General features: G+C 45.0%; 1 protein-coding gene across 1 annotated transcript; it reads right to left on the reverse strand.

Moving 5' to 3' along the window:
- Positions 1-3,368: 3,368 nt before the first annotated feature.
- On the reverse strand, positions 3,369-16,762 carry usp38 (ubiquitin specific peptidase 38). Its single transcript, XM_029749692.1, has 11 exons — positions 16,534-16,762; positions 15,289-16,024; positions 14,504-14,639; positions 14,223-14,352; positions 13,424-13,525; positions 8,901-9,059; positions 8,425-8,618; positions 8,135-8,234; positions 7,894-8,000; positions 5,927-7,301; positions 3,369-4,349 (listed from the first exon to the last, which is right to left on the reverse strand). Exons 2-11 carry the CDS (start codon positions 15,968-15,970, stop codon positions 4,188-4,190), a joined length of 3,147 nt encoding a protein of 1,048 aa, XP_029605552.1. The 5' UTR covers positions 15,971-16,024; positions 16,534-16,762; the 3' UTR covers positions 3,369-4,187.
- Between the last annotated feature and the right edge of the window lie 171 nt (positions 16,763-16,933).

Below are 16,933 nucleotides of genomic sequence, written 5' to 3' on the forward strand. Positions count from 1 at the left end.
CCCACCCAGTTGTGAGATTTTACATTCTAATATTAATCAATTTAAACATTCACATACAGCCATTCAAGATATTTGTCACAGCATAGCTCCATACAGCAGGCAAGCCCAACCAGTGAGGACAACAATTGAGTACATTTGTCAGTCTACCATCCATAATACTATTGATCCTATTTGTCAATGACTTCCAAAATACTATTCACCTCGGAGATCATTTTTCCTTTTTACTGTGTGCTCCTCAAGATGGGGTCTATGACACCATAGAGCCGAAAGAAAGATATTGCTGTGGTAAAAGTTGCTCTAGTCACTGGCATTTTGCTGAGCCATGCTAGTCACTGGGGAACTTAACAGGAGCATAAATCCCAACTTCCTGGTCCCCAATAGACTGAAATGGAAAAAGAAAGAGAGAGGAAGGGAGGGAGGGAGGAAGGGAGAGAGGAAGCGAGGGAGGGAGACAGAGAAGGCATTATGTTTATTAAATTACATTTTAAATTAGTGGTTCCAGAGTTCATGCTTTTGCAAGGGACTTAAACTTTTATGAGAAAGTCATTAAAACCAATTGCATTTGACGTGCCGTGAAAAATAAAAACAATCAAAACAGGGATCAAACAATCTGCATTTGTGATTTGTGTTTGTGTGGGGATGTTAGCTGCTTATCAATTCTTCCCATGTTGGTTTTTGCCTTCATTGTTATCACATTGAAATCTCTGCAATAATAGAGGGGTTATAGCATCCATTTTAAAGCCCACCGGCACAATAATCGTATTTCATAACTTCAACTGAATTGAATTGTAATGTACTCCATATGTTCCCAGAAGGAAGTTGTTTTGCCACCATGGCAGTAAATACAATAGACTGAAAAAGTTGCTCCTAAAAAGTGCAGCCAGGCAAATCTACATACAATACTGAAAAAAATATATAAATGCAACAATTTCAACGATTTTACTGAGTTACAGTTATAAGGAATATATAAGGAAATCAGTCAATTTAAATAAATAAATTAGGCCCTAATCAAGCCATGGGTGGGCTTGGGAGGGCATAGGCCCACCCACTTGGGAGCCAGGCCCAGCCAACCAGAATTAGTTTTCCCCCACAAATGGGCTTTTTTATAAACAGAAATACTCCTGTTTCATCAGCTGTCAAGGGTGGCTGGTCTCAGACGATCCTGCAGGTGAAGAAGCCTGATGTGGAGGTCCTGGGCTGGCATGGTTACACTTGTTCTGCGGTTGTGAGGCCGGTTGGACGCACTGCCAAATTGTCGAAGGCAGTGTTTGAAGGCAGCTTATGGTAGGGAAATTAACATTCAATTATATGGCAACAGCTCTGGTAGAGATTCCTTCAGTCAGCATGCCAATTTCAACCTCCCCCAAAACTTGAGGCATGTGTGGCATTGCGTTGTGTGACAAAACTGCACATTTTAGAGTGACTTTTTATTGTCCCCAGCACAAGATGCACCTGTAATGATCATGCTGTTTAATCAGCTTCTTGATGTGCCACCTGTCAGGTGGATGGATGATCTTGGCAAAGGAGAAATGCTCACTAACAGGGATGTAAACAAATTTGTGCACAACATTTGAGAGAAATAAGCTTTTTGTGAGTATGGAACATTTCTGGGATCTTTTATTTCAGCTCATGAAAGATGTGACCAACACTTTACATGTTGCATTTATATTTTTGTTCAGTATATTTGGGCAATCTGAACCTGCTAATGAAGCTGCTCTGGTGCTATCAAAAAAAGGCCACACTTGATATCATACAACACTGAGTTGTGTAACTTAGTGAATGCCATTGCTCAATAAAACTTTTGATGTGTCCTTACAAAACTGTGGATGTGAAACGCAAATGGATCGGTCAATTAATAATTGAGTGCCATTGATTTTTCCAAAATGCTTTTTGAGGCGATTACAGTGCTACTACTACACTGTGTTGTAAACCTAATGGCAGGGATACCGAATAGCACAGAAATGCCCCATTTGCAAACCACAAGCTTGCATTGCTACATTACACATATTGGCTATGCCATTAGCAACAGCAATTGTGCTGATAGGGTCAACCGTTGCATACCATTCGCTCCCATTTTCTATTCATGTAGTGCCACTATTGCAAGTCTGACACTACTGTTTTAAGACCCGTTACATAAAGATGCTTCTCGATCTCCCTTTGGAGAGGGTAAGGGTTCTATAACATGTCGGCCCCGTCTAAGAGGTTTTAGGTTAGTTTCCACTGTGTAAAGAAACCTATCCTGGCTGGTAATGTGGATGATGAGGCTTTCCCATGGGAGGTCTGTCTGACATCCCCATGAACTCTCCCTTCTGTTACTCTTATAATCTCGCTACTGGGTCATGTTCATTAGGGCACACCGTAACACAACATTTCAAAATGTTGTGCAATGTAAAACAAAAATGAGCATTTTTTTGTTAACGGACATGCTCAGATAGTACCTCCCCGTTTCAGAACGTTTTCCTCCGTTTGGTGCCTAATGAACACGACCCATGGTATTATACGAGATTGTCAAGGAGGACGGATTTATTTCCTTCTTCCTGGACTCTCCTTCAGTCTTACTCAAACATATTCACCTATGGGCATAGAAGAGCACTGGTAATTGACCGAATGCCTGGATTGTGCATGAGAAACCTTGAAACGCCACAGCAGTGATAAACACACCACACCTGAAGCAGATGGTCTTGGCTACAGCTTCAAAGCCACGCTGCTCTGTCTTTGATCTAGGGAAGGGAAAGGGGATACCTAGTTAGCTGCACAACTGAATGCATTCAACTGAAACGTGTCTTCCGCATTTAACCCAACCCCTCTAGGTTCTCTGATGAAATCACATCCACACTGGCAGAGGAAATGTTACCGCCACAGTAACTTAGCATGCCGTGCATCTGTATCACAGAAACAGACTTCATTAAATGGGAACCCCACCCAAAGGCAAATGTCTGGACATTCAATCATTAACAGTGCCTCAAAACCAGTCTTAACATTCACTCAAACATCAAGTGGCCAATTGGAAACCTAAAAACCATAAGCCAGTACATGTAATGTTTAGTATGACTACAGTGGAGGAATGCCATGAAAAGAAAAACAATACACGTAGCAACCCCAACCTACGATATTTTAATGTTGAATAAGACAAAAGGTAGGAGGCCTTGATTGTGTGTGGGCAGACTGGGAACTGACAACACATGAAGCTGAACACAGCCAAGCATTCATATGGCCGATAGCTAGCTACTGCAGTGTGTTCAGAGAAACCAATAATACAAGAGCATGACACTTGTGGAAGAAAGTGAAACGTGAAGAAGAATGTGTAAAACTCACCAGGGACTCTTGTGGGTAGCGCGAGGTGGACAGAGCAGACACAAACAAGACACTTTCAGCAATTCATCTTTAATATTGGGGAAAATCATGTATTGTACATTACTTTAAAACACTGTACAGCAAGGCTGAGGTTTGTCTGTCCAGTCAAATTATTTTTGTAAAATCTGGTTTAATAGTATCTAACAAAAGGCACAAAATCTGCAAAACAAAAGTATCCCTGAATGAATAACTTAATTATAAGAGTCAGTGTTAGTAACCATAACCCCCACCTTAAGAACATTGTCAAACGTTCAGCATGCAATTGTTCTCACGCAAATTATGTATTAAAAGATTAAATCGCATCTTATACTTTTTGTATACAGTATTCATGGCATTAGTTAATCATTCCATGTTTATTGAATATATACTTTCGCACCCATATCTGTACATTTTATTGCATATGAAAATGTCTTATCTGACAAGTACACATCATTTAATCTCCTTATCAAAAATCAAACCCACTGCTTGAAAAAAAAGACAAATGCATGCAAACCAGAAAAGGTTATGAGGTTTAGCTTGTCCCGAGGCAGAAAGTTGTGAGTTATGGATGACAATAAAACGACAGAGCCAGACATGAGAGGTAAGACCCTCACTGTAAGGTTGAGTTCAGTGTTGGATTTAAGTCCGTGTGGGCTTGTACATTATGCGTTATATTCAAGTGCTCCCTCCAAGATCTTCAGCGCTCTCTCCCTTTACGTTCATATGTGCTTCACCATCCACTGGATGAGTAGCCAACCAGACTTCTCTGTGCATGTCTCTCATATATAGAGTCCAGTGGTCTTTCAGTGCTATATTTACTTGTTTCTCACTAACTCTTCCCAGTCCCTCCTCCATCAGAAGACCAGTCTGTTGACAGTGTTGAACCCCCCACCTCCTCCTCCCCCCGAGGGACCACAGCTGCCCGGGGGTTCGTTGTCGTCTGGTCCATTGGGCCTGAACGAGCAGGAGGCAGAGGCCGCCTGGAGAGCTCGGGTCCGCGCGTTCAGCTCCTGTTCCTATTGGACAAAGGAGTTCGGGACCATTAAACACTGTTCAGAGGGTCGTTCATTAGGGACCAAACGGAGGAAAACAGAAACAGGCAGGGACTACCTAGAGTTTAATTTTCCATTGCAGAACGGTTTAAAATGTTGCCTGTCCTAATGAGCATGACCCAGGAGTTTGGGAATTCTGTCTGAGCAAAAAAATGCAGCTCTGCTGTCCTCTAGTGGTTAAAGTCTTATTTTTTGAGAGATTAACGACTCATGAAATTTCACTTGACTAATTGCATCTTGAAAGCACAAAGGAAATGTGTAACATGTGTATGGTTGGCTTTCTGAATACTTGCAACATGTTTTGATCAAAGCTTGTTCAGAACTACTTTAATCCTATCAATGGATACATGGAAAACAGGGTCCTGTTCAATTTTGAACATGGGCACAAGTTGAAAGGACAAATTCCAAAAACAAGTCCAAAAGAGAAGAGCAAAGCGTGACGTGACATTACCAGAAATACCCTGAAGAATATGCAAACGTGTCTGCCATACCGATGCCACCCCCACAAAAAAAAAAAAAAACGTATTTTCCCCAACATCACTGACTTTGCTGATAACCAGGGGCGCAACTTTGGATTTAAAAGTGGGGGGACATAATTTATTTTAAAAAATGTATCCAGTCAGATAAACACGCCAAACAGCCTACCGACCGCTCAGAGGTCCTAAAGCACACCGTTGCCTTGTATCACATTCCAATGATAAAACTGGGGGGGACAAAAATGCAATTTCAGAATGTGTGTGTGTGGGGCATGTCCCCCCATCCCCAGTGAAAGTTGCACCCCTGCTGATAACTACTTTGTTGAGGGAAAATGTACTGATACGATTATGATATGTTGTCTCACCTAGCTATCTTAAGATGAACGCATTAATTGTAAGTTGCTCAGGAGAAGAGCGTCTGCTAAATGACAAAAATGTAAAAACGCATGCACCTCAGCGTCCCATGCTAATCAAGCAATTAGAGGAAGGTTATTGGAGGCTAGCGTGATCATAAGTGAACACATTCCACTTCCCTGGGCCAATACATTAGCATAGCCTGATGCATCATTTAGGTCAGGATTACACTAAACGGTTATGCTAATGGCTGCGTCACCCCTCCGTGGCCTGTATTTAGTGACAGAAATGACAGGCGCCGACACGGTGGGACTGGAGGGCTTTTTATATGGAGATAATTGGTTTGAGTGAGTCGGCTTTTCACCCTTCTGCTACCCTGTTATCTAAAACTGGTAATGGAGAGAGATGAAAGTAGATTATTATAATATGGGCTGTTGCCCCCTAGTGGTTAAGAGGGTGGGGGTCAAAGGTGAGGCTTGTCCTACTTTTAAAGCAAAGGGAAGAGGCTGCTTACACGTCACCAATTTAAGAGTTAATTCAATGAAACCAAAAAAATGCACTGATAACTAAAAGAGACAATTTCCTTTTTAAGGTTTCAAACCAAAAATGAACATACTGTAAATGAAAGTGAGCAGAGCACTTGGACAAACACGAGCAAACAGAAAACGCCTCATTCACTATACTGTAACTCCTCACACCCCCTTCTCTCACCTGTAAAAAGAGCTTGTTGTCCTTGGTGACGGCATCCATCAGTTCTTTCTGCAGCGGAGGTTCAGAGCCCAGTCTCATGCCGTTGGCCGTCACTCCCCCGGTACTGTTCTGCCCCCCGGTAACGTCCTGTTTCCGGTAGATCAGCACGTAGGCCGTGTCCTTGGGGAAACGGTTGGTGACGTTCTGAACCGACCCCAACGAAGTGAACGTCACCCTGCTGTCGTTGAACAGCAGCCAATCCCCGGCCGGCTGGCCTCCGCACACCTCCTCGACTTCCTGTTTGGGATGAGTCGCCCCGGAGCAAGTGAGTGCAATGGGCTCAGTCTGTCCGTTCCCAGACTCCTCCCCCAGGGCGAGGGGATTGGCTAGGTGGTGTTGGGCTCCGTCAGCCCCGTTGAGGTTGCGGCCGTAGGAGTAATAATGGCCGCTCTCCGACGACATCCCAGAATGCATCACTACAGAGCTGAGGACATAGGAAACAAACTGGGCCGCCGGCCACACCCCTACATCACTTCCTCCTCCTGCCATCCCGTTGTCATCCTCTAGCCCAGTCTCCTCCTCCTCTCTCTGCGACGGCTTCAGTTTCTTGGCCAGGTTTTCGCTGCTCTCGGGTGAGTCCACTTGGAGTGGAGAGGATGGTGGCGAGGAAGAGGACGAAGAGTGTTTGGGTGGAGGGGCGTACACGGGCAGTCTCATGAGCGGCGGGATGGTGACGTTGTCCAGGATTTTGCGGCGCACGTGGCACTTGGCGTCGTAGGAGAACCTCAGCAGCGTGAGGATGAGGTACTCGGGCGCCGCCACCACCCTCATCCCCCGCTCCGCCCGCTGCAGCGAGCCACACTTCTGGCAGAAGTAGGCGTTCTCCTTGTCCAGGATCTCTGGCGCCAGGAAGTAGTCCACCAGGTCAGGAACAGACAGCGGTGGCTCGCTGGACCCTGGAACAAAATGGACGCCGGTGGTGGAGGCCGTGACGGGTTTGGAAGAAGGGCCTATTTCGGGAGCCTCACTGCCTCCGTTGACAGCCCCCTGGCAGGGGCCCCGGGGTTCCTCTGAGGGGCCCTCAGTCTGAAGAGGGCTGGAGGTGGTGGAGGGACAGAAGGCCAGGGATAGGTCAGTGAAAGGTTCTTCTTTCTCCGAGACGCTGTTGCATGTCATACAGCGGATACCCGTGCTCAGCCTGCCTCCAAACATCCTCTCAATCAGCGTCCTCTCGTCATTCCCCTCGGACTTCCCCTCCACAGGGGCCACGGGTGACACTCCGGCATCCTCCGCAGAGGTTTCACCCCCGGTGTCGTCGCTCGGTCCATTGCCAGGGGAGACGACATTTGGCTTGGCTGACATGAGAACCTGGATGGTTTTCTCCTCTTCGTGTAACCTTGGCAACAGAACACGAGACAAGAGAAAGTTCAACCAAAAATACAACATGCAAATGAATGTAACAGCATAATAAATGGAGCTGTCCTTTTCAATAACACCCATTCGAGTGAACATTAATTCTTTAACTTCTTAAAATCCTTCTCTCAAAACACTAGATTTATACATACATTCTTTCCATCTATACCTGGAGTCATACAGGTTTTAGGAGTTGTAGGGTGCTCCAGCAGTCTACTAGATGGTGTACTACCTGTCCAGGAGGAAGGAGTTGTAGGGTGCTCCAGCAGTCTACTAGATGGTGTACTACCTGTCCAGGAGGAAGGAGCTGTAGGGTGCTCCAGCAGTCTACTAGATGGTGTACTACCTGTCCAGGAGGAAGGCGTTGTAGGGTGCTCCAGCAGTCTACTAGATGGTGTACTACCTGTCCAGGAGGAAGGAGTTGTAGGGTGCTCCAGCAGTCTACTAGATGGTGTACTACCTGTCCAGGAGGAAGGAGTTGTAGGGTGCTCCAGCAGTCTACTAGATGGTGTACTACCTGTCCAGGAAGAAGGAGTTGTAGGGTGCTCCAGCAGTCTACTAGATGGTGTACCTACCTGTCCAGGAGGAAGCGGAGGTACTCAGAACAGTCCTGCTGGGAACCTGCATTGAACCAGGGGGGCCGAGACGCCTCAAAGAAGACTCTGGGGGCGTACGCTGCCCTCTGCAGGAGAGACACACACACACAAACTGAATGACCACTCACTGAATACACACACCAAGTGAAACGTCAGGGATGGAGCCATAGTCATTTCCATTGAAAAACCCGATGGCCACTGACAGCAGCGGGAGACAAACCTGGGTGTGTGAGAGGAAGGTGAAGAGGAGCTGCAGTTTCTTCATCAGTGTGTTGGCAGTGGCATCATTCAGATGTAACGATAAGACACGCCTCCTGAAACTGGGACAGGACCATAGAAGGGTTCGTGCAGAGCATTTCATAAGAACTTCCTACATAAATATTACAGCATTATATTGTTCTATCGTGAGGGGATTCAAGTGAGAATGTATATAGACAGCTTTGTTAACCACGTGGTCAATTCAATATAAATGCAAGGTGTAGTTGTGTGTGTACTAAATCCACTACTCACTCTGTGGCTGAGAAGAGTGTCTGTATGATACTGTTCATGTAGCAGGTGTTTCCCAGGTTGACGAGGCCAGTCTTGCCCGTCTCAGACTTGCCCGGCAGCCTCAGCAGGCCTGAGGCAAACGAGTTGGACTGGGACGTCCAGGCACTTTGGTTCAGAACCAGCTTGATCTTCTCCTCACCGGGCCCAGGTAGCTCCTAGAGGGGAGGGAGACAGCTTTCAGACACTCCATACACCACGTTTACTATACATGAGCTGCACAGTATTGTACACTGTCCGAATTTTAAAGGTCTATCCTACAATAACGACGACATTATTCACGACAACACAAACACTCAGTTGGTCACATAAATAACTTAAACCTACCCCCCCCCCCCCCCCATGTCAGGTGGATCATAATACAAGGACAGTAAATGTTTGATACATTAATTTAAAAAAGGGCACCACTCGTGTGATCACTCGTTGTCAAGGTGTCTTACCTTGATGGCCTCCAGGATGTCGTCGTAGAGGTCAGGGAAGCCAGAGTACTGGTACATCATACAGTGGACGAGCTCTGTGAAGTGCAGCAGGAAAGCCTTACTGGTGGGCAGGCCGTCCCTCTTTAGACTCTGAACCAGGTCCACTATGTGTGGCACGACCTGGGGAACACACATTGAACGTATTGTAGACAAACATTTACATTAAAGTCGTTCAGCAGACGGACAGTTAAGCGCATTCATCCTAAGATAGCTAGGTAAGACAACCAACGTATCACAGTCGTGGCACGTCAATTTATCCTCTACAGCTAAGTCAGTGCTAGTAGACATGTTCTTGGTCACATGCACATCACATCTGTTACAAGATGGAAAGGTGCAATGGAGGAAACTAGGCACTGCATATTAAAGGTAGACTGATTAATCGGAATGGCCGGTTAATTAGGGCCGATTTCACGTTTTCATAACAATCGGAAATCGGTATTTTTGGACACTGATTTGGCAGATATATATATATATATATATATTTTTTTTTTACACCTTTATTTAACTAGGCAAGTCAGTTAAAAACACATTCTTATTTTCAATGACGGCCTAAGAACGATGGGTTAACTGCCTTGTTCAGGGGCAGAACGACAGATTTTTACCTTGCCAGCTCGGGGATTCAATCTTGCAACCTTACGGTTAACTAGTCCAACGCTCTAACCACCTGCTTTACATTGCACTCCACGAGGAGCCTGCCTGTTACGCGAATGCAGTAAGAAGCCAAGGTAAGTTGCTAGCTAGCATTAAACTTATCTTATAAACAAAAATCAATCAATCATAATCACTAGTTAACTACACATGGTTGATGATATTACTAGTTTATCTAGCCTGTCCTGCGTTGCATATAATCGATGCGGTGCACATTCGCGAAAAAGGACTGTCGTTGCTCCAACGTGTACCTAACCATAAACATCAATGCTTTTCTTAAAATCAATACACAAGAATATATTTTTAAACCTGCATATTTAGGTAATATTGCCTACTAACATGAATTTCTATTAACTAGGGAAAATGTGTCACTTCTCTTGCAACAGAGTCAGGGTATATGCAGCAGTTTGGGCCGCATGGCTCGTTGCAAACTGTGTGAAGACCATTTCTTCCTAACAAAGACAGCCAACTTCGCCAAACGGGGGATGATTTAACAAAAGCGCATTTGCGAAAAAAGCACAATCGTTGCACGACTGTACCTAACCATAAATATCAATGCCTTTCTTAAAATCAATACACAGAAGTATACATTTTTAAACCTGCATATTTAGCTAAAAGAAATCCAGGTTAGCAGGCAATATTAACCAGGTGAAATTGTGTCACGTCTCTTGCGTTCATTGCACGCAGAGTATATGCAACAGTTTGGGCCGCCTGGCTCGTTGCGAACTAATTTGCCAGAATTATACGTAATTATGAAATAACATTGAAGGTTGTGCAATGTAACAGGAATATTTAGACTTAGGGATGCTATATGTAGGCTACATTGTTTACATTGCTGAGATGAGTTGCTTACCTTCACATCTGAAATGTGGCTCAGTTGGTAGAGCATGGTGTTTGCAACGCCAGGGTTGTGGGTTTGATTCCCACGGGGGACCAGTACCGAATTTTTTTTTTTTTAATGAAATGTATGCATTCACTACTGTAAGTCGCTCTGGATAAGAGCGTCTGCTAAATGACTAAAATGTAAAATGTAAATGTAAAATGGATGCCACCCGTTAGATAAAATACGGAACGGTTCTGTATTTCACTGAAAGAATAAACGTTTTGTTTTCGAGATGATAGTTTCCGGACTCGACCATATTAATGACCCAAGGCTCGTATTTCTGTGTGTTATTATGTTATAATTAAGTCTATGATTTGATATTTGATAGAGCAGTCTGACTGAGCGGTGGTATGCAGCACCAGGCTCGTAAGCATTCATTCAAACAGCACTTTCGTGCGGTTTGCCAGCAGCTCTTCACAATGCTTTAAGCATTGCGCTGTTTATGACTTCAAGCCTATCAACTCCCAAGATTAGGCTGGTGTAACCGATGTGAAATGGCTAGCTGGTTAGCAGGGTGCGCCCTAATAGCGCTTCAAACGTCACTCGCTCTGAGACTTGGAGTAGTTGTTCCCCTTGCTCTGCATGGGTAACGCTGCTTCAAGGGTGGCTGTTGTCGATGTGTTCCTGGTTCGAGTACAACCTAAAACTTCTTACCTGGGAATATTGAAGACTCATGTTAAAAGGAACCACCAGCTTTCATATGTTCTCATGTTCTGAGCAAGGAACTTAAACGTTAGCTTTCGTACATGGCACATATTGCACTTTTACTTTCTTCTCCAACACTTTATTTTTGCATTATTTAAACCAAATTGAACATGTTTCATTATTTATTTGAGGCTAAATTGATTTTATAGATGTATTATATACTGCTCAAAAAATAAAGGGAACACTTAAACAACACATCCTAGATCTGAATGAAAGAAATAATCTTATTAAATACTTTTTTCTTTACATAGTTGAATGTGCTGACAACAAAATCACACAAAAATAATCAATGGAAATCCAATTTATCAACCCATGGAGGTCTGGATTTGGAGTCACACTCAAAATTAAAGTGGAAAACCACACTACAGGCTGATCCAACTTTGATGTAATGTCCTTAAAACAACTCAAAATGAGGCTCAGTAGTGTGTGTGGCCTCCATGTGCCTGTATGACCTCCCTACAATGCCTGGGCATGCTCCTGATGAGTTGGCGGATGGTCTCCTGAGGGATCTCCTCCCAGACCTGGACTAAAGCATCCGCCAACTCCTGGACAGTCTGTGGTGCAACGTGGCGTTGGTGGATGGTGCGAGACATGATGTCCCAGATGTGCTCAATTGGATTCAGGTCTGGGGAACGGGCAGGCCAGTCCATAGCATCAATGCCTTCCTCTTGCAGGAACTGCTGACACACTCCAGCCACATGAGGTCTAGCATTGTCTTGCATTAGGAGGAACCCAGGGCCAACCGCACCAGCATATGGTCTCACAAGGGGTCTGAGGATCTCATCTCGGTACCTAATGGCAGTCAGGCTAACTCTGGCGAGCACATGGAGGGCTGTGCGGCCCCCCAAAGAAATGCCACACCACACCATGACTGACCCACCGCCAAACCGGTCATGCTGGAGGATGTTGCAGGCAGCAGAACGTCATCCACGGCGTCTCCAGACTCTGTCACATCTGTCACGTGCTCAGTGTGAACCTGCTTTCATCTGTGAAGAGCACAGGGCGCCAGTGGCGAATTTGCCAATCTTGGTGTTCTCTGGCAAATGCCAAACGTCCTGCACGGTGTTGGGCTGTAAGCACAACCCCCACCTGTGGACGTCGGGCCCTCATACCACCCTCATGGAGTCTGTTTCTGACCGTTTGAGCAGACACATGCACATTTGTGGCCTGCTGGAGGTCATTTTGCAGGGTTCTGGCAGTGCTTCTCCTGCTCCTCCTTGCACAAAGGCGGAGGTAGCGGTCCTGCTGCTGGGTTGTTGCCCTCCTACGGCCTCCTCCACGTCTCCTGGCCTGTCTCCTGGTAGCGCCTCCATGCTCTGGACACTACGCTGACAGACACAGCAAACCTTCTTGCCACAGCTCGCATTGATGTGCCATCCTGGATGAGCTGCACTACCTGAGCCACTTGTGTGGGTTGTAGACTCCGTCTCATGCTACCACTAGAGTGAAAGCACCGCCAGCATTCAAAAGTGACCAAAACATCAGCCAGGAAGCATAGGAACTGAGAAGTGGTCTGTGGTCCCCACCTGCAGAACCACCCTCTTGCTAATTGCCTATAATTTCCACCTGTTGTCTATTCCATTTGCACAACAGCATGTGAAATTTGTCAATCAGTGTTGCTTCCTAAGTGGACAGTTTGATTTCACAGAAGTGTGATTGACTTGGAGTTACATTGTGTTGTTTAAGTGTTCCCTTTATTTTTTTGAGCAGTGTATTAAGTTAAAATAAGTGTTCATTCAGTATTGTTGTAATTTGTCATTTTTACAAATAAATAAATAAAAGTATATATTTTATTTAAATCGTCCGATTAATCGGTATCGGCTTGTTTTGGTCCTCCAATAAATCGGTATCGGCGTTGAAAAATCATAATCGGTCGACCTCTACTGCATATAGCAGTAGAATAGCACTAAACACACTGATGTAGTGACTGGTAAATACATCAACCTTCACATGCTACATTAAGCCTCCCTTTTGTCATTGGGGGGGTGTCACACTGACTTAAATGTAATCAACCTATTAAAATGAATTGACAATCATGGCAGATGAAACCACCACCAGTCAAATAAAGGACCATCATGGTGCTTTAAACACTTTACACCTCATTAGTGGAAGAGCTCTGCTGAGAGGAGAGTGCTTCTGGGAAATGGAGTTTAATGGAGCCTGAAGGCATTTCAGCTTAAATGGGGGGAATGAGGGAGGGAAAGACATGCGGAGCGCAATGGAACGAGTTGTATTGTGTGTTTCTTACCAAGTGGAAGGCCTCGGGAGAGTGTTGGAAACTCAGCAGCATATGGGAAAGAACCACTAGGGCCCCCTGTCGCACGATGGGGTACCACAGACGGTTGAACACCTACACACAAAGATAAAACATACAGCATATGTATTGTACACACACTGACACAGAAACACAATTCAGAAGTGATATAGCTAGACACCATAATGACCAAACTACAGGAACACATTTTCGTTCATGTGATCATCTATTCATCAGTTCTAACTGAAGTTACTCTGTAGTTACAGACGCTATCACCACAGAGTTTCTAAACCCAGAGGCGCAACGTCGCAAGACTTCCGGGAACGCTTGCGAAACAGATCAGGCCGGGGTTTGACACGTCAGTGAGAGAAGTGAAAAATTGGTCCTTAGTTGTGACTTGTCTCCAAATCTAAAGTCACAGCCTAGATTCCAGCCAATGTCTTCAGTAGTTGAACATGTTATTACTCCAACCTTGTGAAAGTGACAAACTGACACGTTTTCATTTTTGTCAAATAGTACTTTATATCGAAGGAGTGCCTTTGATTTGACGGCCTGCACAGTAAGGCGCTAGATGACCGTTCGACCCGATGACGGGTTTCTGCGCATAGGCTTAGCTAGCCAACGTCGCCATGACGTCACCTACAGTGTGATCGGGGGTTATTATTGGAGAAGCAGTTTCTGCCCATCTGCATATAGAGTACTGTCTTTGCTATTACCATGTGTAACTACCATCTTAGCTCATTGGTGCATTGACACTCCCTGCTGAGGTAATAGTGGTCAGTACACTACCCACCAGTTCAATCTTAAGCAGGGTGACATCTATGAGGATGGTGAACTTCTGCACCGCAGCCAGCCCCTTCAGCAGGGCAATGACCCACATCTCCACATGGTGGGCTAGAGGCCAGGACAACCAGTCAATCATCCTGAGGAAGGAAAGAGAGAGAGAGAACGGTAAGTAAGGGCAGAAAAGCTCTATAAAATCACTACATCCCATCTAGTATACACACCGCAAATACAACGGATTCATTTATTCACTTTAGCTAATGAAAAAACACAGTAAAGGCACCCAGTGACCTGCAGAGTGCTTGAGTCATGCTGGTGTCTTTGACGTTCTGGTCGGTGGTAAGGCTCTTGATGAGAACTGTGATCATCTGGAGAGGTATGTGCTGGACCAGGCTGGCTAGGGCAATGGAGGGGTCGAAGGAGGGGTCTGTGCAGAACACAAAAGTATAATTGACTGATGGTTTTTTTGTTGGGTCACAGCTTATGAAATATGTCCCAATTGTATTTAAATGTCTTGTTTACAACCTCTACCCTAACCAAGTGACCCAATTCAAGTCTGATATTGAGCGGTGCATGAACTCTCCACCACCCTGGATCATTAAAATGAAAAAGAAGTTACTGTTCCAAGTCTCAAGCATGTGCTAACAAGCCTGACATTCCTAGTTTTTCCATAGGTGGGCGAAGGTGGAGGTCAAATTAGTGACTGCATTAGAAAATACTATAGTGTACTTTACTTCTGTACAGTAAAAATTTATATTGTATTTGAAACTGCTCATTTTGTTCAAATTATTTATAAAACTTTATTTAACTAGGCAAGTCAATTAAGAGCAAATTCTTATGTACAATGATGGCCTACTGGGGAACAGTGCCTTGTTCAGGGGCAGAACGACAGATTTTTACCTTGTCAGTTCGGGGATTTGATGTAGCAACCTTTCGGTTACTGGCCCAACGCTCTAACCACTAGGCTACCTGCCGCCCCAACTTGTATGGGGCATTGATGCATAGACACATACAGTGCAATCTGTGCGTGTGTGTTCATCTGTGACTGTGTGTGGTGCTCTCTCCCTCAGTCTCACCAGTGGAGGAGATTATAGCGAACACCTCCTGCAGAGATGGCAGCAGTGTGACCGGCTCCGCCTTCCAGATGTTCTGCAGCAACGTGCTGACCTTGGTCACCTGGTCCACATACTCCCTCAGCTCCTGCTCCTGGCTGGCCGGACAGTGGAAGTACCCAATGGTCCTCACCAACTGCTGGCAGAACAAAATGGCCGCCTTCTCCCGGGGGATGCATTGTACGAAGTCTGAGAGCATGGTGGCGAGACAGGCGCACAGGGCTGGCTCAGGCCGTTCGCACACCATCCTTAGGATTTCTGTCTGGATGATGGAGAAGATATCCAGCACCGAGGGGCAGCTGATCAGCAGCCGCAGGCAGCCATGGATGTAGTCAACCACGGCCGGGTCCTTGCGGTCCAGGGGGCCGTAGCCCTGCTGTAACAGGCCCAGGACAAAGTCTTTGCTGAAGAAGAGCTCAAAATCAGCACGGTGGTAGCGGGCATAGGCCTCCAGCACCTGGAAGCCCACCTGTTTCTGGAAGGCGTCTTCGCCCAAGAAGATGAGGCGAGTGGTGAGGGTGTACAGGGCCTGGCATTGCTCTGCCGTGACCTCTTTCTCTGCGGCTTCAACTACCTTCTTCACGATGGCCTTCTTCACTGGGACTGAGTGAGAGGAGCTGACCAGCGCCTCTAGAATCTTGTCCATGATGGCAGGCGATCTATATAGCTGTGAGGGGAAAGAGCAGGGAGCAGTCCACACCTAAAAGACGAGAGCGAGCAGGACATCAACCACCATTAGTGACCAAATACTTATTCTGGCTAGCTTTCCATTTCTTCCTGGCATGTCCACCACAGCTAGCTAGCTACACGTATGATTCGGTCAACAACTTGTAAATAACAAACTGTAATCGTTTTTACCATTGCTGAAAAGTTATATAAGCATAGCAATATCACACGGCTATGAAGCTAACCACAGGTAAACAAAAACAACACAGCATCATGCTTTGCCTTATCATCACAAAGCTAGCTAACTTAGCTAGCTAAACAAGTTAACACATTGAGATAGTTACAGTAACCACAAGCGGCATGTTATCGAATTCAAATTATCTGAGATTAAAGGCATTGATGCACAAATAAAACATGTGTGGATAACAAACGTTTTTTTCGCAATCTAGCTAGCTAACGTTCTTTAACAAACTAGCTAGCTATGCTAGCATGACGTTAGCTGTGTATGGTATTGCAACAAAGCAGGCCGGAGATGTCACTAACTTAGCTAGCAGAAATGTATCTTCCCAAACATCACGTAGCAATATAATTCATAACACCAGCATCCGATGAAAATATCATAAAATAACAGTTGACATTAGTCGCCTGTTGACAGCTCATTCATCTCTTATTTTGACATTATAAAATCAGCTGATTTAAAAGCCCTGCAGAAACGTCATTCCGATGGACCACGAATTTTTCTAGGAGCCTTCTGCTTTTGACGATCTCATTGCCTGTTTAATAAAGAACGAAAATGGCGACTATAGAATAAAATATATAAACTTTTTGTGAATTACAGGTTTGTTTAAATACAAATATAAACATACTGACAATGGTTTGTAATGACTTAAAACGAAATGTATTATTCCACTGACTTCTTTTACGCACTAACTGAGCTCATAGC

This window comes from Salmo trutta, chromosome 4 (assembly GCF_901001165.1).
Source record: "Salmo trutta chromosome 4, fSalTru1.1, whole genome shotgun sequence".
Lineage (NCBI taxonomy): Eukaryota > Metazoa > Chordata > Actinopteri > Salmoniformes > Salmonidae > Salmo > Salmo trutta.

What these genes read in the sequence shown, in the direction of transcription:
- usp38 (XM_029749692.1), bottom strand. Translation starts at nt 15,970, where the DNA reads ATGGACAAGATTCTAGAGGCGCTGGTCAGCTCCTCTCACTCAGTCCCA. An exon ending in CGCTATAATCTCCTCCACTG is followed by an intron (nt 14,640 to 15,288) that starts GTGAGACTGAGG and finishes TGTTCTGCACAG; the next exon opens with ACCCCTCCTTCGACCCCTCC. An exon ending in ACACTCTTCTCAGCCACAGA is followed by an intron (nt 8,235 to 8,424) that starts GTGAGTAGTGGA and finishes GTCCTGTCCCAG; the next exon opens with TTTCAGGAGGCGTGTCTTAT.